General features: G+C 37.9%; 1 protein-coding gene across 17 annotated transcripts in view; it reads right to left on the reverse strand.

Annotated features, from left to right (window-relative positions):
- The window catches only part of PBRM1 (polybromo 1), a 105,889-nt gene that overhangs the window by 14,638 nt on the left and 65,371 nt on the right, over positions 1–25,880 (reverse strand). For 11 of the 17 annotated variants that reach the window (XM_061196967.1, XM_061196965.1, XM_061196964.1 and 8 more), the window contains 8 exons: positions 22,785–22,970; positions 21,721–21,878; positions 20,831–21,094; positions 14,507–14,652; positions 12,000–12,157; positions 1,979–2,162; positions 1,180–1,390; positions 345–546 (listed from right to left, as the gene is read on the reverse strand). In XM_061196967.1, coding sequence (XP_061052950.1) covers positions 345–546; positions 1,180–1,390; positions 1,979–2,162; positions 12,000–12,157; positions 14,507–14,652; positions 20,831–21,094; positions 21,721–21,878; positions 22,785–22,970 — 1,509 coding nt within the window. The remainder of the gene's footprint in view (positions 1–344; positions 547–1,179; positions 1,391–1,978; positions 2,163–11,999; positions 12,158–14,506; positions 14,653–20,830; positions 21,095–21,720; positions 21,879–22,784; positions 22,971–25,880) is intronic. The other 6 variants (XM_061196963.1, XM_061196959.1, XM_061196958.1 and 3 more) reach the window with 1 other exon arrangement.

Here is a 25,880-nt window from a genome sequence, read left to right on the forward strand (position 1 = left end):
TAACATCCTTGTACAATCATTCCCCAGCTCAACACATGTGTGCTTACAGGACTTAATGAAAGAAAAAAAATCATGCAATTTTTAATAGCTAAATATTTGTTTGAGAAATTTGGGGGAAAAAAAAAACCACACCAGGATCAGAGGCCAAGTCAGAGGCAGCACTTCCTCAGTCAGGACAAGGCTGACACTTAAACTGCTGGATGGGAGCCATTTGAGACAGTCCCCAACACAAAGTTCACGTGCAAGTGGTAAGAACAAGAGATTCAACCTGTCTATGCACGTGCATTGCTGAAAACACCCCCTTGCTTAGAAAGCTCAGACAGTTGTGCCTACACTCTATTTACCTTCATATTCTGCTTTCTTGGCTGTCTCAAGGTTTCTCCATTCTGTCCCCACCAGTCGGCTGAGCTCCCCAAAAGAGTAGTCTGGGTGCTGGGCCTTAATCACAGCTCTCATCTCACTGCTGAACAGGATGTAGCCACTCATGTTGATTTTCCGTTTGGAGCCTTCCTTCTTTGCACTGCCTTTGGCAGACTTTGGGGTAGACTGTAAGACAGAAAGCTCTTATAGTGCCATCAGAACATTGCATCTGGTCAATTGCTAAAGGATTCTGGAAGCCAGGAACATGTGACTCAACAGCTACTGTTTTGTAGACATGTTCAGTTTCTAGCTGGCCATTTTCATGTTCAAAACACAGCTCTTCCTTGCCTCTTACCATATAAGAAAAATGAAAGTTTCACTGAATTCCATGACTGCAATCTATAATAGTGACCTCACAATCAAGTCTTCAGAAAACTCTAAATGAAAAAAAAGTACCAATAGGGATCACCTTAACCAAAAGATGAGGTCCTAAAGAAAGAGACTAAAAAGATACAAGCAGTAAAAGATAGAGTAACAGAATGATGCAGTTCCTTATTGCTTTCCTTCAATACAAGGCAAGAAGAGCTTTCTAACTAAACCTGCCACTAAAACCAGCTGTCTATGAAATTTAAAAAAAAAAAGATATTAAATTTTAAGTTATTAGTGGCATCGAGAAAAAAAAAAACCTGTTCCTTCCTGTAGCATTCTAGGTTGAAGCTCCCACAATATAGGGGCTGGATGTCTCCTCCCTTTTGGGTTTGAATTTGTTGCAAACCAGAGCTGGAAATAAGACAAGTAACAGGAACTTGTCACCTTCACCTGTGGGGGTGTGTAGGGCATAAGATCCAGCTCACTGGCCAGGGGAGTCTGAAGTTGAGGTAGAGAAGGAGGCTCAATGACCTCACTATCCTCTTCTCCCATCTCTTCAATATCATCATCTCCACCTTCTAACTCAGCAAATTTAGCTTCTAGCAACTGGATCTTCTTTTCCAATAAAGGTGAGGGCTCCTTCTGAGGAACAGTCGGTTTTCTAAAAGCAGTGACATAAAAACAAATAAATAAAATGAAATCACCTAACACTCCTCCAGGATTGATCAGAAAGCAATGTTCTGCCTTAATATCTAGAAGCAACGTCCTGCAATCTGCAATGTCTACTCTAAGTCAGCAAGGGAAAGAATTAAAACGTATATTTATAGTCACACCTACTTACAGATGTTTGTTTTTAAGGGATTCTGCTGAATACCCACAAAAGCACTGGGTGCAAAGTTGAGATCTAGTTGCCTATAGTGAAAAGAATTTTCGTAGTCTACAGAACTGTGCAACCTCTTAATAGACAGGCTATGAACCAGAACCAAAGACTTCTGCCTCCATATTACAATTATTGAAGTCTACGCCAAGAGGACTGTTATAGCAGTTATCACATTTCAGCAGATTATGAGGATTTTCCTTTAATATTTAATTGAATGAATTAATATTTTCTATTTGAAATGTCGACTGCTCTGGTTTAAGACCTAATAAAAAATACAACCAAAAAACCCACCCTGGACTACGCTATTTTGATATCAGTTTTACTATTAGGAGCTGAAGTGCTCTTTCTTCCTTAGTTTTTCAAGTTTACCTGAAGTAATAAATTTCATCATCTACCACTTTAGCAGAGAGTGAAAACCTCTTCAGTCCCTTGAATTTCTTCATCTGCTTGTCACTTTCATTGTAGCGGCTCTCACAAAGCAGAATGTCATTTTCTGGAATTTCAGTTGGCCTGCAGGAGAGGAAGTCCTTGAATGACAATACAGCACACTTTCCTGAAAGAGAAAATTGGAGAGAAATTAAAGGAGTAAATTGTGGTCATAGCTAACAGTTATTTTAAATTTGTATTATTTTTGAATTAATATATTCACATGATTCAAGTTAGAAGACTTACAGGGTATACACAGGTGTTAAGAATAGATATGTAGGTCAATGGAATAGAATTAAAAGTCTAAAAATAAACCCATACAACTGAGTTTTTACGGGTAACTGATTTTCGACAAGGGTGCCAAGACAATTCAATGGGGAAAGAATAGTCTTTTTAACAAGTAGTGCTGGAACAACTGGATTTCCACATGCAAAAGAATGGAGCTGGAAGCCTACCATATACCATATACACAAATTAATTCAAAATGGATCAAAGACCTTAATGTAAGAGCTACAACTATAAAACCCTTAGAAGAAAAACATAGGTGTAAATCTTTGTGACCCTCTATTAGGCGATGGTTTCATAAATGTGACATCAAAATCACAAGCAACCAAAGAAAATAAAGATAAACTGGACTTCACCAAAATTAAAAACTTCTGTTTTTCAAAGGACACAAAGTGAAAAGACAACACAGAGAACAGCAGAATATATTTGCAAATTATATCTCTGGTAAGAGTCTAATATCCAGAATATATAAAGAACTCCTACAACTCAGCAATAACAAGACAACTCAAAAAACAGGCAAAGGATCTGAACAGACATTTCCCCAAAGAAGATACACAGATAGCCAATAAGCTCATGAAAAGATGCTCACATCATTAATCATTAGGGAAATACAAATCAAAACTGAAATGAAATACCACTTCATATTCATTAGGATGGCTATTATAAAGGGAAAAAAGCCAAACAAACAAACAAAACCTCCAGAAAGTAACAAGTGTTGGTAAAGACGTGGAGAAATTGGAACCCTTGTATATCACTGGTGGTAATGTAAAATGGTACAGCTGCTGTGGAAAACGGTTTGGCAGTTTCTCAAAAAGTTAAACAGAGTTGATCCAGCAATTCTACTTCTAGGTAAGTATCCAAAAGAACTGAAAGCAGGGACTCAAACAGATACTCATACACCAATGTTCACAGCAGCATTATAAACAATTGGCCAAAAGGTAGAAACCACCCAAATGTCCATCAACAGATGAATGAATAAACAAAATGTTATATATACATACAATAAAATACTATTCAGCCTTAAAAAGGAATAAAATTCTGATACATGCTACACTATGGATGAACCTTGAGAATTTTTTATTTATGCTAAGTAATATAAGTCAGACACAAAAGGACAAATTTTGCATGATTCCACTTATATAAGGTACCCAGAATAGGCAAAATTCATAGAGAAATAAAGTAAAACAGTGCTTACCAGGGGCTGGGAGAGGTGGAAATGGGTAGTTATTGCTTAATGGGTATAGAGTTTCTATTTGGGGTGATGAAAAGTTCTAGATGTGTTCCAGTGATGGTTGTACAATACTGTCAATGGATTTAATGTCACTGAATTGTCCAGTTAAAAATGGTTAAAATGTTGCACTTTATGTGCAACATTTATATTTTACCACACATACAAACTTACAAATGGCAGCATATCACTTATATTGTTTTACACCTAAATTTTGCTCCAAAATAATAAATCTTGAGGATCACTGCTGGTATTAATATATTTATTCAACTAGTTCCCTACTGATGGATATTTAGGTTGTTTCCAAATTTTTGCTCTCCTACTGAAGCAAAACAATGTTGACATAAATAATTTAAGACATATATCGGACTTCCCTGGTGGTGCAGTGGTTAGGAATCCGCCTGCCAATGCAGGGGACACGGGTTCGAGCCCTGGTCCGGGAAGATCCCACATGCCGCAGAGCAACTAAGCCTGTGCGCCACAACTACTGAGCCTGTGCTCTAGAGCCCACGAGCCACAACTACTGAAGCCCAAGCGCCTAGAGCCTGTGCTCCGCAACAAGAGAAGTCACCACAATGAGAAGCCCGCGCACCACAACAAAGAGTAGCCCCCACTTGATGCAACTCGAGAAAGACCGCACGCAGCAACGAAGACCCAACCCGGCCCCCCCCAAAAAAGACACATATCAATTTGCACATGGATGAATACATTTGAGGAATAAATTTCCAGAAGTACAAAACCTGGGTCAAAGGGTATGTACACTTTAATTTTTATAGGTATTATCAAATTACCTTCCATAGAGGTTATGCTAATTCATAAACCCACCACAAAGTGGGCAAATGCCACTTCCCTGTATTCTTATCAACTAGTAAACATATGAATTTTTGACAATTTGATAGGTAATTTAAAAAAAAGCAGCATCTGGGTAATTTTAATTTGCATTTCTCTACTGGCTGAAGTTCATATTTTCTTTTAAGAACCACTGATAAACTTCTCTCTGCTCTCTCTTAATCTTTGCCCATTTTCCTATTGGATGTTGATCTTTTTTACTAATTGTTTATAGGAGCTCTTCATATATGAGGGAAATTTGATCTTTTTCTATGATATACATTGTAAATATCTTCCCAAAGTTGTCATCTGTCTTTACTTCTGCCAAACATTTTAAACTTTTATATAGTTGAATTTATCCATCTTTCTTATATGAGTTCTGGGTTTTATGTCAAAGGTTATAAAAATTTCTTTCCCATCACTTCTTTTGGTATCTTTGCTACTTCATTTTAGGTTCATTTAAGCCTGTGATTTATCTGGGAATTTATTTTGAAGTTGACACAAGAGATGGATACAATTTTACTTTTTCCAAATGGCTACCTAATTTCCAAATACTACTTAGAGAAAAATCCACCTTTTCCCACTTACCTGGGATGCCACTTTTATCACAAATTAAATTATATTTGAGTCTACTGCTAAAGTTTCTATTCTGTTCAAATAATCTGTTTATTCATATATCATATAAATAATTTAAATTATTATAGTGTTAGGATGTTTTAGTATCTGTAAGGATAGACACTCTCCCCTTCACCATGCTTTTCAGAATTTTCCTGATTTTTGTTTCTTTTGTGACATGATGTTAAAAAATCAGTTTATTTAGTCCCAACTTTCTCACAGAAAATTCCCATTGGTATGTCTATTGGGATCACATTAAAGATTAATTTAGGGAGAATGAACATCTCTATGATGTAGAAAATTCTTATTCAAGCACATGGTATGCTTTGCAATTTGTTCAAGCATTCCATTGATTGACTGATTGATTGATTGATCGGGTGTGTTGGGTCTTTGTTGCTGCACACGGGCTTCCTCTAGTTGCGGCGAGCAGGGGCTACTCTTCGTTGCAGTGCGCAGGCTTCTCATTGCGGTGGCTTCTCTTATTGTGGAGCACGGGATCTAGGTGCACAGGCTTCAGTAGTTGTGGCTCACGGGCTCTAGAACGCAGGCTCAGTATTTGTGGTGCACGGGTTTAGTTGCTCTGCAGCACGTGGGATCTTCCCGGACCAGGGCTTGAATCCGTGTCCCCTGCACTGGCAGGCGGATTCTTAACCACTGTGCTACCGGGGAAGTCCAAGCATTCCCTTTTAAATGCATTAAAAGTAGCACTAAAAAACTTTCTTTATACAACTGTGGCAATACCTTGTTAAATTTATCCTAAGGTAATTCTATCTTTTTATTATTAATCTTCTTTTTTAAAGTGCATTTTAAAAAATTAATTAATTAATTAATATTTTGGCTGCCTTGGGTCTTTGTTGCTGCGTGCGGGCTTCCTCTAGTTGCAGCAAGCGGGGGCTACTCTTTGTTGAGGTGCATGGGCTTCTCATTGTGGTGGCTTCTATTGTTAAAGAGCACAGGCTCTAGGCGTGTGGGTTTCAGTAGTTGTGGCACGTGGGCTCAGTAGCTGTGGCTCATGGGCTCTAGAGCACAGGCTCAGTAGTTGTGGCGCACGGGCTTAGCTGCTCCGCGGCATGTGGGATCTTCCCGGACCAGGGCTTGAACCCGTGTCCCCTGCACTGGCAGGCGGATGCAGATTCCTAACCACTGCACCACCAGGGAAGTCCTATTATTTAATCTTTTAAGGCAATTAGTTTGTTATTAATTTTATATTCAACCATCTTACTTCTCTTATTACGTGCCATGGCTTCTTGGTTGATTCTCTTGAATTTTCATCTCCTTAATTTCCTTATTTGAAATGTCTGTTTCTTACTTCTATCTGCACTGGCTAGTACCTTCAGAACAATGTTAAACATGAGTGACAAGGACATTCCTATTTTGCTCTTGACCTTAACAGAAGTGTTCATAGCTAACAACTTACTAAACATTTACAAGCAAAACATGTAAAAACACGTTAGAAACACTTTATAACTTTTTTTTTTGGCCGCACTGTGTGGCTTGCAGGATCTTAGTTCCCTGACCAGGGATCAAACCAGTGTCCCCTGTAGTAGAAGCGTGGAGTCTTAACCGCTGAAGCACCAGGGAAGTCCCCATATTACAAGCTTAAAATAGCTATAATTATTATCACTGCCTTGGATTTACACAGCACTTTACTTACATAATCCAAAGGCTTTTCAATTCAGAAAAGGGACAGTTAGTATTTTCCATACTTCATAGAGGAAAAATAGAGATTTGGAAAAGGTAAAAATTCTGCCCACAGCTAAAGAGTAAAAATGATGGTGGCCTTGGAATGGATGTGTTGTCCCTGTCCTGACTTGGGGTTCCCACCAGGCCCTCAAAAGATAGGGAAAAGACAAGAGTTTAGGAAGCTTCATTTATTAATGGATAAAAAATTTATAAAAACCTGCTGGATTTTGACTGGAACTGCAATGAATCTATACATCAATTTGGGAAGAACTGACATCTTTATAATACCGAGTCCTTCAGCTATAAACATGACGGATCACTTCATTTACTTAGGTCTTCTTTAATTTCTCTTGATAATTTCCTGACAGTTTTTTTTTAGCATGTGTATGTGTAAGTCTTATATATCTTTTAAAAGATTTATTCCTAGGTATTTAATGTAAATTGCATATTTAAAAATTTTAGTTTTCTAACTGCTCAGTGATGGTAAATAGAAATACAGATGATGTTGATATTTTCACTAAATCTAACAATTTATCTGAACATTTCTTGGATTTTCTTTGTACCTTTGCAAAAATTGATCATTTTATTTTTCCTTTCTAATCTTTAAAAACTTTTTATTTTTCTTGCCTTACTAAGAATAGTTTTTCAATTAAAGAATCATTAAAAAAAATCTACTATGAAGAAAACAGAACTTGCAATAAATTAGGAACTGGCATGTTTGAGGAGCTGAGGTTCCTGGAAATTTTATCACTCAAGTGGCCTAAGGGTAAAGGTACTCTCTGCCAGGTGAGGCCATGTTCATTCCCAAAAGCAACTTCTTGGTGGCCATTTGATTACCATTCAAGTTAGTGAGGACAACTCTTAACAGAAACTGAACAAAGAACATATATATAATAGTTAGGAAAACAGGACTATTTCCTAAGTGAAATAGGCCTACTAGGTCTATATTGTAGAAGATGAAAAAATTACACCTAATTATCCTTAAAACTTTTGTTTCAGAGAGACAAAAATGAGATTTACATTCAACAGTGTGTATATTTAACACAATGAAATTATAAATCCTCTAAAGCTTAAGTTTAGACACTTTAAATTACTACTGTCTACAAAAACAAATTAATTTAAAAAAAGATCTGCCTCCTTGCATTTAAGTCAATATAAAATGTAACAAAGAAACACTTTTCTCCCATGGGGAGGGTGGATATTGAAATCCACAAGCTGGGCTGAAAACCCATTTTGTGACCACTAGATGCATTTTCTTTAGGGCTTTATCTCAAGATGAACATCTCACTGTATGCCTGTTGTCCTGCCTAATATTACTGGCACCCCCTTTCACTCTCCACAGTGTCCCAGTTGGCTGTAAACCAACCAACAATCCAAACACCAGTACAGAAGTATAAATGAGAAGACCTAAGTTTCAGTTCTGGTCCATTTCTTGGACAGTAACATGACCTTTCTGAGAATATCATCATCTTTTACACAGGGTTATGGTTTGAAATAAATGAAATCCTAGATTAAAAAAAAAACTAGTTTATGAACTACAGAATGCAACACATTCTAACAGGCAACTGTAAAAAGGAATTACTTCAAGTGATGTCAGTGAAAATGGCAGTTGGGGAATCCAAGTGTTCCTTCACAGAAACACTAAGAAAAGCTAGCAAAAACTGTGAGAATCAACATAATTGGAATCCTGGAAAACAGCTAAAAGTTTACAGCAACCAAATGAATGCTTACTTAAGGAAAAAAGTGACTGAAAGCCAGCAGGAGAGCGTTGTGGCATTTTAATCTACCTCATCCATTCCCCCCACCCCCCTAACTCTTATTCTTTGGGGAATAAGAGTTTTGAAAAGCTTCCACATAGTCCTGAAAATCTAGAAAGCCATGCACATGCCATGGGCAGGGTGCATGCTCAGCAAAGACCTGAGAAGGCCCTAAGCTCTCACCTTTAGCTGACTATCAAGCCCTGCACAAGCAGGTAGTAAAGGCAAAGGCAGAGTTGTAAACTTTTGCGCTGAGTGTTAAAGGTGTGCTCCAACAAAGATGCAGTATGCAATTGCAAAGACTGGGAATTTTTTGGGTTTTTTGGATCCAAGCATTTAAGAAAATCCTGTTAAATCACTAGCTGACCACAAAGCTAGCAGAACAGAGATTTCAGTGACAGCACAAAGAACACAGTCTTTAAATTAGCTTAGAAAAGTCACTAAAAAACAAGCAACGACAACCCACAATAAGCAATGACAACAAAACTTAAGGAGGGGGGAGAATCTGATTTCTAGAGTTATCACATCATAATATTCAAAATATAGTTTCAACATCCAGTTTTCAACAAAAAAATTATGAGGCATGCATGAGACATGTAAGTGTGACTTACTTGGGATTAGAAAAAAATGAACAGAAACTGTCCCTGAGGAAGCTCAGACACTGAACTTACTAGATAAAGAATTTAAATCAACTGTCTTCAATACACCCAAAGAGCTAAAGGAAACCATGGACAAAGAACTAAAAGAAACCAGAATGATGTCTCACCAAATAGAGAATATCAATAGACAGAAAATGTAAACACTAAATAGATATTCTTAAGCTGAAAAGTATAATAACTAAATTGAAAAATTCATTAGAGGAACTTCCCCAGTGGTCCAGTGGCTACGACTCTGCGCTCCCAATGCAGGGGGCCTGGGCTCGATCTCTAGTCAGGAAACTGGATCCCACCTGCTGCAACTAGGAGTTCACATGCCACAACTAAGAGTTTGCATGCCACAACTAAAGATCCTGCATGCTGCAACTAAGGATCCCGCAGGCCTCAACTGAAGATCCCACATGCTGCAACTAAGACCCATCACAGACAAATAAATAAATAAATATGGAAAAAAAGGAAAAATTCATTAGAAGGGTTCAACAGATGATCTGAACACACAGAAGAATCAACGAACTTGAAGACAGGTCGATTAAAATGAAAAGTCTGAGGAAAAGAAAGAAAAAAGAATACAGAAAAATGAACAATATCTTAGAGACCCATGGCACACCATTAAGCATAACCGACATAGGCATAATAGGCGTCCTGGAAGGAGAAGAGAAAGAGAAAGGGGCAGAAAACATATGTGAAGAAACAGTGGCCAAAAACTTCCCAAATTTGATGAAAGACATGAAAGAAAAAACTGCCAATGGAGAATTCTATATCCAGCAAAAGTAGCCTTCAAAAATGGAGGAATCAAGACATTTCCAGATAAACAAAAGATGAGGGAGATTGTTGCTAGCAGACCTGTCCTACAAGAAATGCTAAAGGGAGTTCTTTAGGCTGAAATGAAAGGACATTAGACAATAACTTGAAGTCATACAAAGAAATAAAAACCACTAGTAAAGGTAACTACATAGGTAAATATAAAAGGCAATATTATATTTTTGGTTTGTAAATCCTCTTCTTTTTCACCTATATGATTTTAAAGACAAATACACAAAGCAATAATTAAAAATCTATGATAATGGGCACACAAAGTATAAAGAGGTAATTTCTTACAATAATACAAAGGGGGAGGGATGGAGCTATAGAGGAACAGAGTTTTGTTTTTTTTTTAATTTTTACACTTTATTTATTTATTATTTTTGGCTGTGTTGGGTCTCCGTTTCTGTGCGTGGGCCAGTTGCAGTGAGCGGGGGCCACTCTTCATCGCGGTGTGCGGGCCTCTCACTGCCACGGCCCCCGCTGCTGCGGAGCACAGGCTCCAAATGCGCAGGCTCAGTACCTGTGGCTCACAGGCCCAGCTGCTCCGCGGCATGTGGGATCCTCCCAGACCAGGGCTCGAACCCGTGTCCCCTGCACTGGCAGGCAGACTCTCAACCACTGCGCCACCAGGGAAGCCCCAACAGAGTTTTTTGTATAGCATATGAAACCAGATTGTCATAAATTTAAGATGTAATCCCCAGGGTAACCACGAAGAAAATAACTAAAAAAGAATCAATGATACAGTTGTCCTAACCAAAGAAGACTTCAGTCTCACCTTTGTTATGTTCTCTTTGAGTCTCCCGACTAGGTTTACACTAGGGAGTAAAGCTCTAGGGCACAAGTTAAAAGGAAGACTTTCTCTGCTGCAGAAACTCAAGAAGGATTTAATAACTTCACTAGATTTTGTTGCCTCTCCCCAGAGGGGAAGAGGAAAATGTACTGAATTATTGGCCATTCAGACATTTTTACCATATCCAATTCTGAAAAAATTCAAAGTACCAAAAACAATGTAGGTAAACAGTAAAGTGACCAAAGTCTAAGTGTAAAATACTTTTTAATCTGCAAATTTCCTTTTGGTCGTAAGCATGGTGGCTCCTTCAACTTTACAACCATATGTAATCAATATAAAGCTGTGACTAGTAACCTTTTGGAAAACCACTCCAAAAGATGTAAACAGTAGTTGGTGTAAGTGAGCTAACGAGTTAATTCAGGGCCAGAATAAATACAACAGCTGAAAACAATAACAGTATATGGTGCATATAACTAGATCTGAGAAGCAGAATGCCACTGTGAACACTCAGGAGGATGACACAACAGAAACCAAAACAAGAGTCCTTCACATTTTTGGAATGGGAACAATAACACTACTAGGGTTAATCCAACAGAGACTGTAAAAGTTTTTTAATTGCTCTCCCTGCTTCCTACCTTATTCTTACAACACATCCTCCAAACTGCAGCCACAGTGATTCCTCTAATGCATATACGTCGGCTCACATGGTCTCTCTGCTCAGACTCCTCACAGGACCTCTCATCTGTTCTAGATCAATCCCTGCACTGCCTGTAAGACCTACCATGACTAAGTGCCAAGCCACCTAGAGGGCTCATTCCCTACCACACCCCCTGGCTGCTCCAGCCACCCGGCTTTCTTATTGTGACTCAAACATGCCCAGATACTCTGCCTCAAGGTCTTTACATTTGGTGTCTGCTGTGCCTAAAAGGAGTAAAATCTCAGCGTTGAATGGTTTTCTTCCTCACTTCCTTCAGGGCTCTACTCTCATGTCACCTATCAGAGGGGCTTTTGCTGACCACATTACCTGAAATAGGACCTCCCCTCAACATTACTCTCTATCCTCTTCCTCTGCTTTATTCTCACTCATAGCCCTAATTACTACCTGATGTTCTATATATTTAATTTTAATTTATTTACTGACTCCCCAGCCTCTGCCCCACTGTAAGTCTCTGAGACAGCTGAGATTTTGGTTTTTTTATTGCTGTATACCTAGCACCTAGAAGAGTACCCAGGACAGAAGAACTATTCAACCAACTGTGGAATGAATAAGATTAAATTAAAAGCATGAATACCTACAATTAAAAGCATGAATACCTACCTAGAATACATGTCATGGGGCAGGTTTCTTCCAGATTACTCAGAAACACTTCTTTCTTGTAGAACATTTTTGTGGGCTCGTGTTCCGTCTCTTCTGGGTGAATGAAGATGGGGCCGTAAAAATATGCAGCTCCATCTCGGACCCATACCTTTTCAATTCTTGGGAGAAAAAAATGGAGAAATTCCATTAAAATAGAGTTCTTACAGGTTTCATTCCTAAAGGCTTAGTCTAACAAAAATTCTGTTAACCAAAAACTTAATGATATGCACTATTTAGAGGAGTTTCATTGGCTGTTTTGATAATAAGACAATTTCCTTGATTTTTTTCCCCTTTAAGCATGTGAGAAGATACTTGGAAAAAAGTGAAGTGAACATTTGGCTACTCATCTCAGGGGGAAAATTTTTTTTTAACATAAACTAAGGCATACAACTTAATAGTTTAAGCTGACTCTCAGGTTTTCTTCCTGAGATGCTAAGCATCTATCATTGGATTTGTGAGCTGAATAAACACACAGATCATCAGTATTTGGGGTCAGATCACATTAGTGGCACATATTCCTTTAAGGCCATGGTTCATGACCTTTCTGAAGGTCAAGATCTAATACCCCTTTACCCCATGAGAATCTGATGAAAGTCACAGACCAGAGCTCCCTAGAAAAAAATAAAAATTAACATCTGACTGTTCAGTGCAGATACTGTACCATTCCTCACAACCACACCATAAAGTGGCTATTATTATTGTCCCAATAGCCTCATGGTTCCAGACATGAAGCAGCATCCTCATTGCAGTTAATGGTAACTCCACCCTTCCAGTTCCTCAGGCCAAAATGCAGGGGTCACCCTTGACTCCTCTCTCTTGGACACTACATTCTCTTAACTCAATCTTTCAAAACAGGATCTGACTAATTTACAGAATTGGATCTGACTACTGGCCTGAACCACCATCATTCTTGCCTGGATTATTGCAAGAGCCTCCTAGCAGACCTTGCTGTTCTACCTTTGACTCTTTACAGTCTATTCTTAACAATCAGTAGACAGAGCAATCCTGCTAAGACCTAAGTCAGATGTCACTTCTGGGGACTTCCCTGATGGTCCAGTGGTTAAGACTGTGCTTCCACTGCAGGGGGCGCAGGTTCGATCCCTGGTCGGGGAACTAAGATCCCGCATGCCTCGCAGTGTCGCCCCAAAAAAAGGTCACTTTTGTGCTGAAAATAATCCATGATATTTCATTTAATTCAGTAAAGGCCCAAGTCCCTACAATGGTTTCTGAGTCCCACAAGATTTGCACTATATCCCTTGGCTCTCATATCTCCTATCTAACTCATGTACAGCTCACTCCACCTGTAACAAACTGATGATTTGAACAGGCCAGGAATGCCTCTCTTCTGGTCTTTACACAGGCTGTTCTCTGTCCCTGGAAAGCTTTCTCCCTGGATATTCACATTACTCACTTCCTTGGTTTCTTCAAGTGTTGGCTCAACTGTCAGCTCTCAGTGAGGCTTTACATACCATCCTATTTAAAGTTTTGAACACCCTAACTTTGACCATGGCACTCCTGATTCCCCATACCCAGCTCTATTTTTTTCCACAGCACATATCATAATGTAATGCACTATACACTTTACTTATTCACGATGTTTATAGTTTGTCTTCCCACTAGAAAAAAGATCCGCGGGACTAATGATACTTGTTTGTTTTATTCACTAATGTATCTACAGAGCCTGGCAAATAGTAGGTGTGTAATAAACAATTACTGAATGATGAACAAATACAATGAGGAAACAAGCTCAGAGAGTTAAGTCATTTGCCTATGGACATTAAACTAGCAGGGCTGGGACTTAAACCAAGATCTCTTGGAACCAACTACTTTCCTTAACTACTATCCTCTACTGCCCAGCCCTGCGCCCTGACTCCTTTAATGCTATTCTTTGTCATCCAACCATACTTCCACCCATTTACTTGTTCATCAAATATCTGAGCCTCACTCACTATGCTTGGAGCAGGGGATATAAAGGTATATACATCGCTTTTTTGCTCAAAAAGAGAGGGTCTCTAACTCTCAGGGCATTTGTAGTGTGATATGGAAGCCTGATAATATAAATGATATGTGCTCTGAGAAGAAGGAAATACACGGTGCTCTGAAAATGTGTAATAGGGAGACCTAACCTAGTCTGGAGGAGACAGGAAAGGCTTCCTTAAGGAAAAGCCATTTCAAATTTAAGCTAAAGGAGTTCACCATATGAAGCTGGCAGGGAGATTTCTGGGTTGAGAGTTCAGCAAACAGCAGGAGAAGAAAAAGCAAAAAAAAAAAAAAAAAAAAGGATTCATGGAAGCAATTTAAAGAAGGAAGTGTGGCTAGAGGCGTAAGCAGGGAGACTGTGGTGTGAGAGGAAGTTGGAAAAGATGCCAAGGGAGGGACTTTAGCCTTCATCCTAAACAGTGATGAATTTCTACTGGCTCCGAATCTCTCAAACCAAACCTTGTCCTCTCTACCTCAAAAACGCTCACCTGCCCACACGAGGGCGCACCAGGCCATGGGACTTGATGAAGACACAGTCGCCAACCTTCAGCCACATGTCATTATACCGGAGCTGCTCAAAGTAGTGGCAACCTGGTTCACCGTTAGACATTTCCACAGGGACGTCTTCTTTCTCCTGTGGTAAAGGAAACTGGTTGAAGACAGGCCGCTGACAATCAAGGAGTTGGCAGAGAAGGTAAGGAGGGAAGGCAGATTTCCTTCATTTTAACTTAAAAGAAAAAATAACTATAAACAGAAGCTCTGATAAAGATAGGAAACCAAAGGAATAGGTTACTGAAATCAAATTAAGTCTTATCAAATATTGTATCTATTTTAAATTTCTAGTTAATTTTCATAAAATAATGTTACTCCAAGACTGTTTTATTCCCCTCTCCTTTCTTCCCCCATTCTCACAGACTTTAGCAAAAAAAAGCAATGGAGAAGACTTATCAGCATACAGAAAACAGCCTCATGCAACTGTTAAAAAGATAAGAAGCAAATTCTACACAAGCTTCCTCTTCACCACATTTCTTCATATTAACAACTGACTGATTTAAAAATTTTATCATTTGGATTTATTCCAACATGGAAAGGAACAGCATAGCCTCTGTGACATAAACACACATACTCTGTTTTTGAATAAATTACAGGGTCTGTCACCTACTGGCTGCTGTGACATGGGTAAATTACTTGACCTCTTATGCCTTAGGTTCATCATCTGTAAAATGAAGATATTGGGCCCATCAGATGGGGCTGTTAGGAAGCTTAAATGACACAATTCATGTTACATACACAGAATAATGCCTGACTCAGAAGAAAAATAAAAGATAATTCTGACTAATGAAAATAAGAAACATAATTTACTGAGAACCTAGCAGATACTGAGCACAGCACTAGGTGTTTTAAATATAAAAGCTCTAAAACACATAAAAGCTGAGGAAACTGCAGAACACCCCCCAAATTTTCTACTGCATCTCCCTGAGAATATCTGAAACTTCAAACTTAAGGAAAAAAAAAATCTCCTTTAGACTGTCCAAAATAATTTAATGTTTTGATCTTTATGATTTCTAATGTGGTACTGAAATGGACTTCCTGGAAAATCCTTAAGAATGAGAGAGGTCCCACATATATGTTGGGTGAGGGGCACCTGAAGGAATGGAGGCTATGAAAAAGAAAGCCCTGAGATTAAGAATACATTTTTATTTCAGGAATGGGTTCTGTTCTAGTTATTCATCTAAAAAGTTCTTAGCATGACATGTTTTGGCCATGCAATATTAAAATAAATATATGAGATTAAAAAAAGTAACTCATACATAGAGAGGACACTGGGGACTTACGAATTCTAATGACAATAATAATAACAAATTTAAGTTAATTCCCACATTGACTTCCACTGACATTTCTTCTCTTAAAATTAATGTCTCTATGATTCCCAGACATACTGGTAAAATGTAAAAAATATCATGTTTTTTCCCAAGCTCCTTTTCTCTTACAAACACTGTAAGGACACTAAAATGGATATTTTTTCTAGGACACTAAAAATTCATTTTTTCCAGTTTTTACATTAACAATTTAAAAACTTTATTTTTCTTCTTTATATAAAAAGTGTATTTGTTGGAAATAATTCAAACATTAGAGTATGTAAAATTTAAAAAACAAGTCTTCTGTGATCTAACCCTAGAGATAATCATCCAGTTTAGTTTATAGTTTTCCATGTTTTTTACACATACATATATGTAAACATACATTTTGATTTTTCTGAGTAATGATGGAACCACATCCCATTCTGCAACCTGTTAATTCCTTTTGCTGGCTGCAGTTTGCATTATATGAATGGATGTATAACAATTTAATTCCCATTCACAGGCATTTGGGTTTGGCCTAGGGTTTTGCTTTTACAAACAACACTGATGTCACCCTTTGGCGTACCTAGTTGAGTACTATGTTGAAACACATTCCCTGCCATCAAACAGCAGGGCCAAAGGGAATGCCACTGATGGGAGATGAGAGTGTGTTACCCCACACTGACACCAGGCTGCATGTATTATCAGGCTTCAGACTTCTTGCCAATTTGCTGGGCATTTTAAAAGCTATTAGATTAATACATTTTCTTACATTTTTGAATGACCGTCTATAAATGATCTACTTGGTCCTTTGCCCATTTTTCCAGTATTATTTTTTCCCTAGACTTCAAACAGCTCTTTGTACATTAGAAACAGCAGTCCTTAGACTGTTTCATTAAACTAATTGATATTGTCAATTGTATCAAGAAAATGATCTATTTTTTTTTCTTTTATGGCTACTGGGTTTTATATCATGTATATAAAAGGATCCATTCCAAGCTTATAAATGAATAAAAGATTACAGGTAAATAGTAGTAAATGTACTTACGTTAGCAACTTATGTTTCTTTTTTAATGTTTATATCTTACTTATTTTGGAATATGAAATGAGGTAGAGTTCAGGTGGTTTTTTTTTCTTCTTTTTTCAAATGGCTACCAGTTTTTCCAATATCATTTGATTCCATCCTCTCTTGCTGATTTGAAATACTACCTTTATACAAACTTTCAGTTATAAAATAAATGAATCACAGGTATGAAATGTACAGTGTGGGGAATAATTACATAGTATCTTTGTATGGTGACAAATGATGACTAGACTTACAATGGTGATCATTTTGAAATGTATAGAAATATTGAATCATTATGTTGTATACCAGGAACTAACAGTATTGTAGGTCAATTATACTTCAAAAACACAAACTCAGAAAAAGAGATCAGATTTGTGGTTACCAGAGGCAGGGGATAGGGGGAAAGGGGGATTGGATGAAGGTGGTCAAAAAGTACAAACTTCCAGTTATAAGATAAATATGTATTAAGGATGTAATGTACAACATGATAAATATAATTAACACTGCTGTACGCTATATATGAAAGATGTTAAGAGAGAGAGTAAATTCTAACAGTACTTATCACAAGGAAAAAAAAAATTTTTTTCTATTTCTTTAATGTTGTATCTATATTGAGATGATGGATGTTCACCAAACTTACTGTGGTCATCATTTCATGATGCAGGTAAGTCAAATCATTATGCTGTACACCTTAAACTTATACAGTGCTATATGTCAATTATATCTCAATAAAACTAGAAGAAAAAAAAGGCGATTGTGGGACAAAAGGGAAAGTATGAATCAAGTCTCTAGATTAGTGAATAGTATTAAAGTTAATTTTCTGGTTTAGATCCTTGTACCATGCTTTACAAGGTGCTAACATTAGCAGAAGCTGAATGAAGAATATAAGGAATGTCTTTGTACTATCTTTGTTAAGCACCTGGCACATTTGTTAAGTCTAAAATCATTTCAAAATTAAAGTTAAAATATATAAAACTAGGGACTTCCCTGGTGGCGCAGTGGTTAAGAACCTGCCTGCCAATGCAGGGGACACGGGTTCAATCCCTGGTCCAGGAAGATCCCACATGCCGGAGAGCAACTAAACCCGTGCACCACAACTACTGAGCCTGCTCTAGAGCCCGCAAACCACAACTACTGAGCCCGTGTGCCAACTACTGAAGCCCACATGCCAAGAGCCTGTGCTCTTTAACAAGAGAAGCCACTGCAACAAGAAGCCTGCGCACCACAACGAAGGGTAGCCCCCGCTTGCCGCAACTAGAGAGAAAGCCTGCGTGAAGCAACAAAGACCCGACACAGCCAAAAAATAAATTACTTAAAAAAAAAAAAAAAAATATATGTATATATATATATACATATATATATATATAAAAACTAAAATGAATGAATGAGTATCTTTATATTCTGGATTTAATTGTGAAAAGCCTATTCCCTCCACTGACCAACGCTGAGCTAATATCTTAATATTTTTTTAATGTATTTTTGTAAAATGTAATACTATTTGGCAGGGTAAAGCACTCTTGACTACTCTTTCAGTTTTTCTTTTTCTGGTGCCTGTCATGTATTTATTCTTTCCTAAGAATGCTAGAATTAAAAAAAAAAAAAAAAAGAATGCTAGAATAATTTTGTCAAGTTCCAAAACAACTTATTCAAGTCTTTAATGTCCTGCAGTAGACTATTTTTCTTCCTCTAGGTTCCATATATTCCTTTTAAGATAATTTCTTAATGTATGTTTTTTGTTCATATGAATTGGATATTTTCTTCCATACGATTTTTCTAACAGTTGTTAAAGTGCATTCAACATTTTCATTTTACTTTCAAAAGTCTTATGAATTATTGTTCTGTTTATATAAGAAAGCTAATGACATGTATATAGATTTTGAAATTTCTACTTGCTGAATTGTTTTCAAAAACTTTTCAGTTAATTTCTCCCCATTATCCGCAAAAAAATAATTTTGCCTCTTACTGTCAATATTTTTACTACTTTTGTTTGTCTAACTACATTGGCTACTCTCAGAAAAATATAGATAATGGTACAGAAAGCACCTCTGTCACGTGTATAACATTAAAAGGAATTTCTTTTACTCTAGGCTTGAGATACGAAGACAATTTTTAAAAATCACTTTGAGGAAATATCCATCTGAAGACTTCAATCAAGATGGGTACTATACCTTATCAGATAATTTCTCCTTTTATCTACTAATTATAATGACATGTATTACTGAATTTTCCTAATGTTGAACAATCCTTGCATTCCTAGAATGAACTCCCCCCTACTTGGTCATGTTGTTCTCAAACAACTAACTTGATTTCACTTGTAACAATACATTTTTCCCAAGTATTTTTTGTATCAGTATTCATAAAGTGAGACTGAACTGCAGTTTTCTGTTTTTACTTTGTCAGACTTTGGAATCAAGATTATTCCAGCTTGGTAAAACAAACTGGGAAGTTTTCTTTGCTCTCCATGCTCTGCAATAATTTTTTTTTCTTTTGGCCACGCCACGCGGCATGCGGGATCTTAGTTCCCCAACCAGGGATCAAACCCATGCCCCCTGCAGTAGAAGCGCGGAGTCTTAACCACTGGACCGCCAGCGAAATCCTTCAATAATTTAAAGGGTTAAAAGAATTTACCTATGGAATTATCTGACCTGAGTACTCTTTGAAGTGAGCTCTTTGACATTAAAAAAATTTCTTCACGTTGTTGTCCACTTACATGTGTTATCCCTACTTGATTCCACTTTGCTAATTGGTATTACCCTAGAAAATTATTCACTTCATTCAGGTTTTTTAAATTATTTTTTTTGGTTTTGTTTTATTTATTTATTTTTTGGCCACACCATGCAGCTTGTGGGATCTTAGTTCCCTGACCAGGGATCTAACCCAGGCCCTTGGCAGTGAAAGCGTGGAGTCCTAACCACTGGACTGCCAGGGAATTCCCTCATTCAAGTTTTCAAATTTATTAACAGAAATGTACAAGTCTTTAAATTTCCTCTATATTTTGTATGTTGAGCTTAATTCCCTTCTTTTTCCTTTATTAGGATAGTTGGTAGTTTATCTCATTGAACTTGTCGAAGTCTCCTTTTTAATTCTGCTGCTCTGTTTATTTATTCATTCATTTATTTATTTATTTATTTATTTATTTATGGCTGTGTTGGGTCTTCGTTGCTGCTCGCGGGCTTTCTCTAGTTGCAGCGAGTGGGGGCTACTCTTCGTTGCCGTGCACGGGCTCCTCATTACCGTGGCTTCTCTCGTTGCGGAGCACAGGCTCTAGGTGCGCGGGCCTCAGTAGTTGTAGCACACGGGCTCAGTAGTTGTGGCTCGCAGGATCTAGAGCACAGGCTCAGTAGTTGTGGTGTACGGGCTTAGTTGCTCTGCAGCATGTGGGATCTTCCCGGACCAGGGCTCAAACCCGTGACCCCTGCATTGGCAGGCAATTCTTAACCACTGCGCCACCAGGGAAGCCCTGCTGCTCTGTTTTTTAAGTATTAATTTCTTTCTATTAGGCTGTTTTTTTTTTTTTTAATTTAATTTTTTTTTTTTTTGGCTGCATTGGGTCTTTGTTGCTGCATACGGGCTTTAGTTGCGGTGAGCAGGGGTTACTCTTCGTTGTGGAGCACAGGCTCTAGGCACGCAGGCTTCAGTAGCTGTGGCACACGGGCTCAGTAGTTGTGGCGCACAGGCTTAGCTGCTCCGTGGCATGTGGGATCTTCCCGGACCAGGGATCGAACCCACGTCCCCTGCAATGGCAGGCAGACTCTTAACCATTGCGCCACCAGGGAAGTCCATAGGCTAAGGTTTTATTTTGTTGCTCTTTTTCTAATTCTGAATTGAGCACTTTGTTCATTTAGTTTTGAGACTAGGTATTCTGAAATGTAAAATTCTTTTCTATGTGGCTATTATCTACATACCTTTTCCAAGTTAAAACTGTCTTCAGTTCGACTGTCCTCTGAGTTGTCTGTGTTCTTCTCATCATCCCCTTTATCTGCATTTGCAAATACAGAGGCCACTCGGACCACAGGCAAGGGCACATCTCGAGGGACAAATCTAACTGAGCTGATAGGCATGGTCCATAGTTTAATTTTCTTAAAAGATTTGGTTTTGGCAGAATACCGTGATTCACAGACAAAAACATCCTCATCTCGAAAGTTTTCTGGGCATAATTTAAAGTATTCCTGGTGGATATAAAAATTAAATCAATTAGGTGAATTTTCTGAAAACCAATCAACCAAAAAACAAATAAAATCACCAAACAAGCAAAGAAATAAAAGCTAAAGTATTAAGACTTTTTGACAGTGAACAACAAACGGTAAATGGCTAGAGATCCAGGAGTATTTCCTTATACTGAATGGCCTTACTCACCACATACTGTTTAGCTTATTTAGCTTACCAACTGCTCCTTTGACAGTATATTAGTATTTCATACAGCTATAATGTTCCTTAAAGCTGTGGGCATGTGCCTATGCTACACAGACAAACAAAAAGTGCACCTTATTACCTAAAACCACACTAACAATTTATAATGATCCTTCAGAAAATGTCACCCTTAAAAATTTATCTGCCGGTATAAAAAAATTTAAGCTAACTGCATATAGCTATATAGTGTAGGCAGCAAATGGTCTTTCACCATCATGTTCAGGTTAATTTCTCCCCAAATCTTTACAGAAGCTAGAGACACAGCTTAAAAAAAAATTCAACAGTTTAAAACAGAGCTATCAGTTTTGTAAAGATCAATTTTTTGTGTTTGTGAATTTTATTCCCATGGAATAATTTATTGTTTTGGGACTAATGAGTTTCTTACCTTAACAAACATGACCACACATTTTCCTAGAATTTTACTAACAGGAACTTTATTGTAATAGTCACTCTTAAAAACTTCTTTTTCTAGAAATTTTCGTGTAGCCAAATGGAATGTTTCATTTGGCCGATAAAACCAACAGCCATACAACCATTTTTCACCTCAAAAACAAAGAGAGAGAGAAAGAGAGAGAATTACCATTAACAAAAATAACATATTCTTTGTAAAATGAGCAAATACTACATCCATTCTGCCATGGCCTAAACCTAGCAATGTGCTTTTAGGCCACGGTTCCTTAATACAATTATCTTAGAAGAAACAATACTTTAAAATAATGAAATGTAATGAGGCCTAAAAAATACTACTTTCCCCCTCCTATTAAAAGATGTATAATAAATAGAATAAGGAAGGTGATGAGACCTACTCTACTCTGCTGGGTCAGGACACACCTAAAGCTGTGTGCTTTTATAAGGATGTAAGATATACTAAAGGACATATTTAGCTCTTGGGTGAAGGAATACAAAGGTATTTTACATGATGAACAGCTGAAACAATTGGATTGCCTGGATCACACTTCTGCTTGCTTTTGGTTTCATTAACTCCTATTCATTCTCTATGTCTCAAGTTAAAGGCAATTGTTTTAGGAAGCCTTTTTGGCATCAAATTCTAAGCTAAGGCACATGTCTGTCTATAACAATTTCTTCTTTATTTGTGATTTTTACCAGAGTGGTTTTGCCAGGGGCAAAACACAGGCCTTTTGTTCTTCTCAATCTCTGCCATCCTACAGAGTTTGGCTCACGGTATGTTTTTAATAAATATCAGTTGAATGAATGAATCTCAACTAGACTTCAAAAAGTTGTATTTCTTTTGACTAAGCTTTGCCACTGCCCAACAGTGCTTGATCCTATGTTTCTCATATAGTGGGTACTTAATTGCATTTACTGACAGTGTAGAACTATTGTTGGAAGACATAAAATGTCTGAGTTACAATTTCCTTCCCTGAGAACCAAGGAGGAGTACAATAGTCACATCTCACAAATCTGCCCTCCAATTTAAAACGAACTTACCAGCAGAATCTTCCCACAGTCTCTCAATACAGACTATATGTGGTTGTAGATTGGCCTCTGCAGGCTCCACATAGACGTAATCTCCAACATGGTACATACTGTTCTTAAAGCTGCAGTCCTGGCTGTATGTGCGATGTAAGCCTGAGAGACCTGCAGCTCCAGAGGAATCTTCACTCTTTTCAGCTTCTTAGGTAAAAAAAGAGAAAAATGTTCTCATGAAAGGGATGCTGGAACAGATGCAAGATTCAAACAACACATACTAATACATTTACTTCTTTTCTAGATACTCAAAGGCAGGATTCAGGACAAACAGTATGACATCCACATTCCCAATAGCCTCTACTCGAAATTGTCTTTTTGAATTACAACCAACTGCCATTAATTTAAATAAATACATAAATAAAGCATCTACAGAATAAAAATAATCACCTTAATAATATATGCTCACTAGAGTCATTCTGGATGATACAAACGTATAAAGAAGAAAACAGGTCACTTGTAAATCATGTAATCCTAGAGATAATCTCATATGTACTTTCTCTCCATCCTAACACATCTGGAATTTTTTCCTCTGACAGTTATTACATGGTTATGTCACAATGAATGGAATCGTAGAATTGAGGAGATATGGAATATGTATTTCATACAATATACTGTAAACTATATATGCATACACTTCATGTATCATGAACATTTCCCCTGAGATTAAATGCTTTTCAACAAGATTTTTATTTTTGTTAAACAAAACTTTAAAAAAATATTTATTCATTTATTTATTTATTTGGCTGTGTCGGGTCTTAGTTGCGGCACGCGGGATCTTTAGTTGCAGCAAAAGTTGCAGCATGTGGGATCCTTTACTTGCAGCATGCAGAACTGTTAGTTGGGGCATCTTTTTAGTTGCAGCATGTGGGATCTTTTAGTTGTGGCATGCGGAATCTTTAGTTGCGGCATGTGGGATCTTTAGTTGCGACATGTGAACTCTTAGTTGCGGCATGTGGGATCTAGTTCTCTGACTAGGGATTGAACCCAGGCTCCCTGCATTCGGAGTGCAGAGTCTTAGCCACTGGACCTGGACCAGGGAAGTCCCTAAACAAAACTTTTTAATGGCTCCCATATAAGCCATTATCTGCAAACACCGTAGGTTTTTTTCAGGAAAAAGCTTTGCCCACTTCTTTGATTACTTCCTTAAGATAATTTTCCATAAATGGAAGAGCTGGAAATAAGCATGTTAAACATTTTTAAAATGCATATTCCAAACTGATCCCCAAAAGTCTATACCAACTTAAGTCCTTCACTCTTTGGCTACAAGGTGGGGGGGGGGGGCTCTGTTTCTCCATTCCCTCTCCAATACTGGTATTATAATTTTTTTTTAAAGTTTTGCCATTTTTGGTGGAAAATGTTATCTAGCAGTTGATTGATCAAATGAATCCCTGTGACATAGGAAGCATATTCACAAGGTTCTTGAGAATTTTATACCAACCGGAACACTGTCAACAGGCCTGAAACGGACAGAGTACAAAATGAAAGAAGGCTGTTAAACCCCCCAAATTCTAGAGACAGGAAACAGGCTGATAAAACAACTCAGCTGCAAACATGTGTTACCTTTCATGAAAAAAGATGATTCAGAGGGCAAAGTGTGGAGCCACAGAGAACTAATTCCATGCCCTGAAGCCTAATGGAGTCTGCCTGCCCAGATCTTGAAACTGCTTGGAATTGATGACTCTTTTTTTTCTTTCCATTTCTCCCTTTTTGAAAGGGAATGTCCCTGTTATCCTATGCATGTTCCATCACTATATTGTAGGAGCAGAGAACTTGTTTTTTCACTTTCACAGGTTCACAGATGAAGAGAAATTGTGTCTCAGGATGGATCATACCCAGAGCCTCACCCATACACCTAGTTTAGACGATTTAAATAATGAGATTTGGGACTTCTGAGTTGATGGTATTTACATTAGATTTTGGTAGCCGGTAGAGGGGTTGTTACAGTAACAAGTACCTAAAAAAATATGAAAGTGACTCTGCAATTGAATAGGCAGAGACTGGAAGAATTTTGAGGAACACGACAGAAAAAGCCTAGGTTGCCTTGAATAGACTGTTAGTAGAGAAATGGACATTAAAGACTTGGCATTGAAGGCTCAGAAGAAAATGAAGAAAATGTTATTAGAAAGTGGAGGAAAGGGGTCCTTGTTATATAGTGGAAGAAGGCCTAGCAAAACTGTGTTCTGCAGTTATGTGGATTCTAGGCCACCTGAGCTGATCTTTTAGATATCTTTTTCTTTGTTTATTTGTTGTCGTTCTATTTCCTTGGAGATTTCTTCAACTTTATCTTCTAATCCTTCTCTGTTTTCCTTCTGCTATCTTTAAAACAATTTTTTAAGTGAATAAATTTGATATATAACATTGTGTAAATTTTTAAAAATACTTATTTATTTATTTATTTAGGCTGTGCCGGGTCTTAGTTGAGGCACATGGATATTCGTTGCGGCATGTGGACTTCTTAGTTGTGGCACGCAGACAGGATCTAGTTCCCTGACCAGGGATCGAACCCGGGCCCCCTGCATTGGGGGTGTGGAGTCTTACCCACTGGACCACCAGGGAAGTGACACATTGTGTAAATCTAAGGTGTACAACATGTTACTTTGATCTATTTATATACTGTTGCCATTGCAGCAGTTTACCACACTACATAACTATAGGACAATATTGTTGTCTATATTTACTGTACTCTGCATTAGATCTCTATAGCTTATTTACTACTCTTTGCAAGTTTGTTCTGTTAAACAGCATCAATCTTATCCCCCAACCCCACTCTGCTATCATTTTTTTTTTTAAAGCTTGAGACATAATTAATATACCATACAATTCACCTATTTAAAGTGCACAGTTCGGCACTTCCATAGTGGTGAAGTGGTTAAGAATGCGCCTGCCAATGCAGGGGACAGAGGTTCAATCCTTGGTCCGGGAAGATCCCACATGCCACGGAGCAACTAAGCCCGTGTGCCACAACTACTGAGCCCGTGGGTCACAACTACTGAAGCCCATGTGCCTAGAGCCCGTGCCCCACAACAAAGAGAATCCCTCGTGATGAGAAGCCCA

Source organism: Eubalaena glacialis, chromosome 7 (genome assembly GCF_028564815.1).
Source record: "Eubalaena glacialis isolate mEubGla1 chromosome 7, mEubGla1.1.hap2.+ XY, whole genome shotgun sequence".
Taxonomy (NCBI): domain Eukaryota; kingdom Metazoa; phylum Chordata; class Mammalia; order Artiodactyla; family Balaenidae; genus Eubalaena; species Eubalaena glacialis.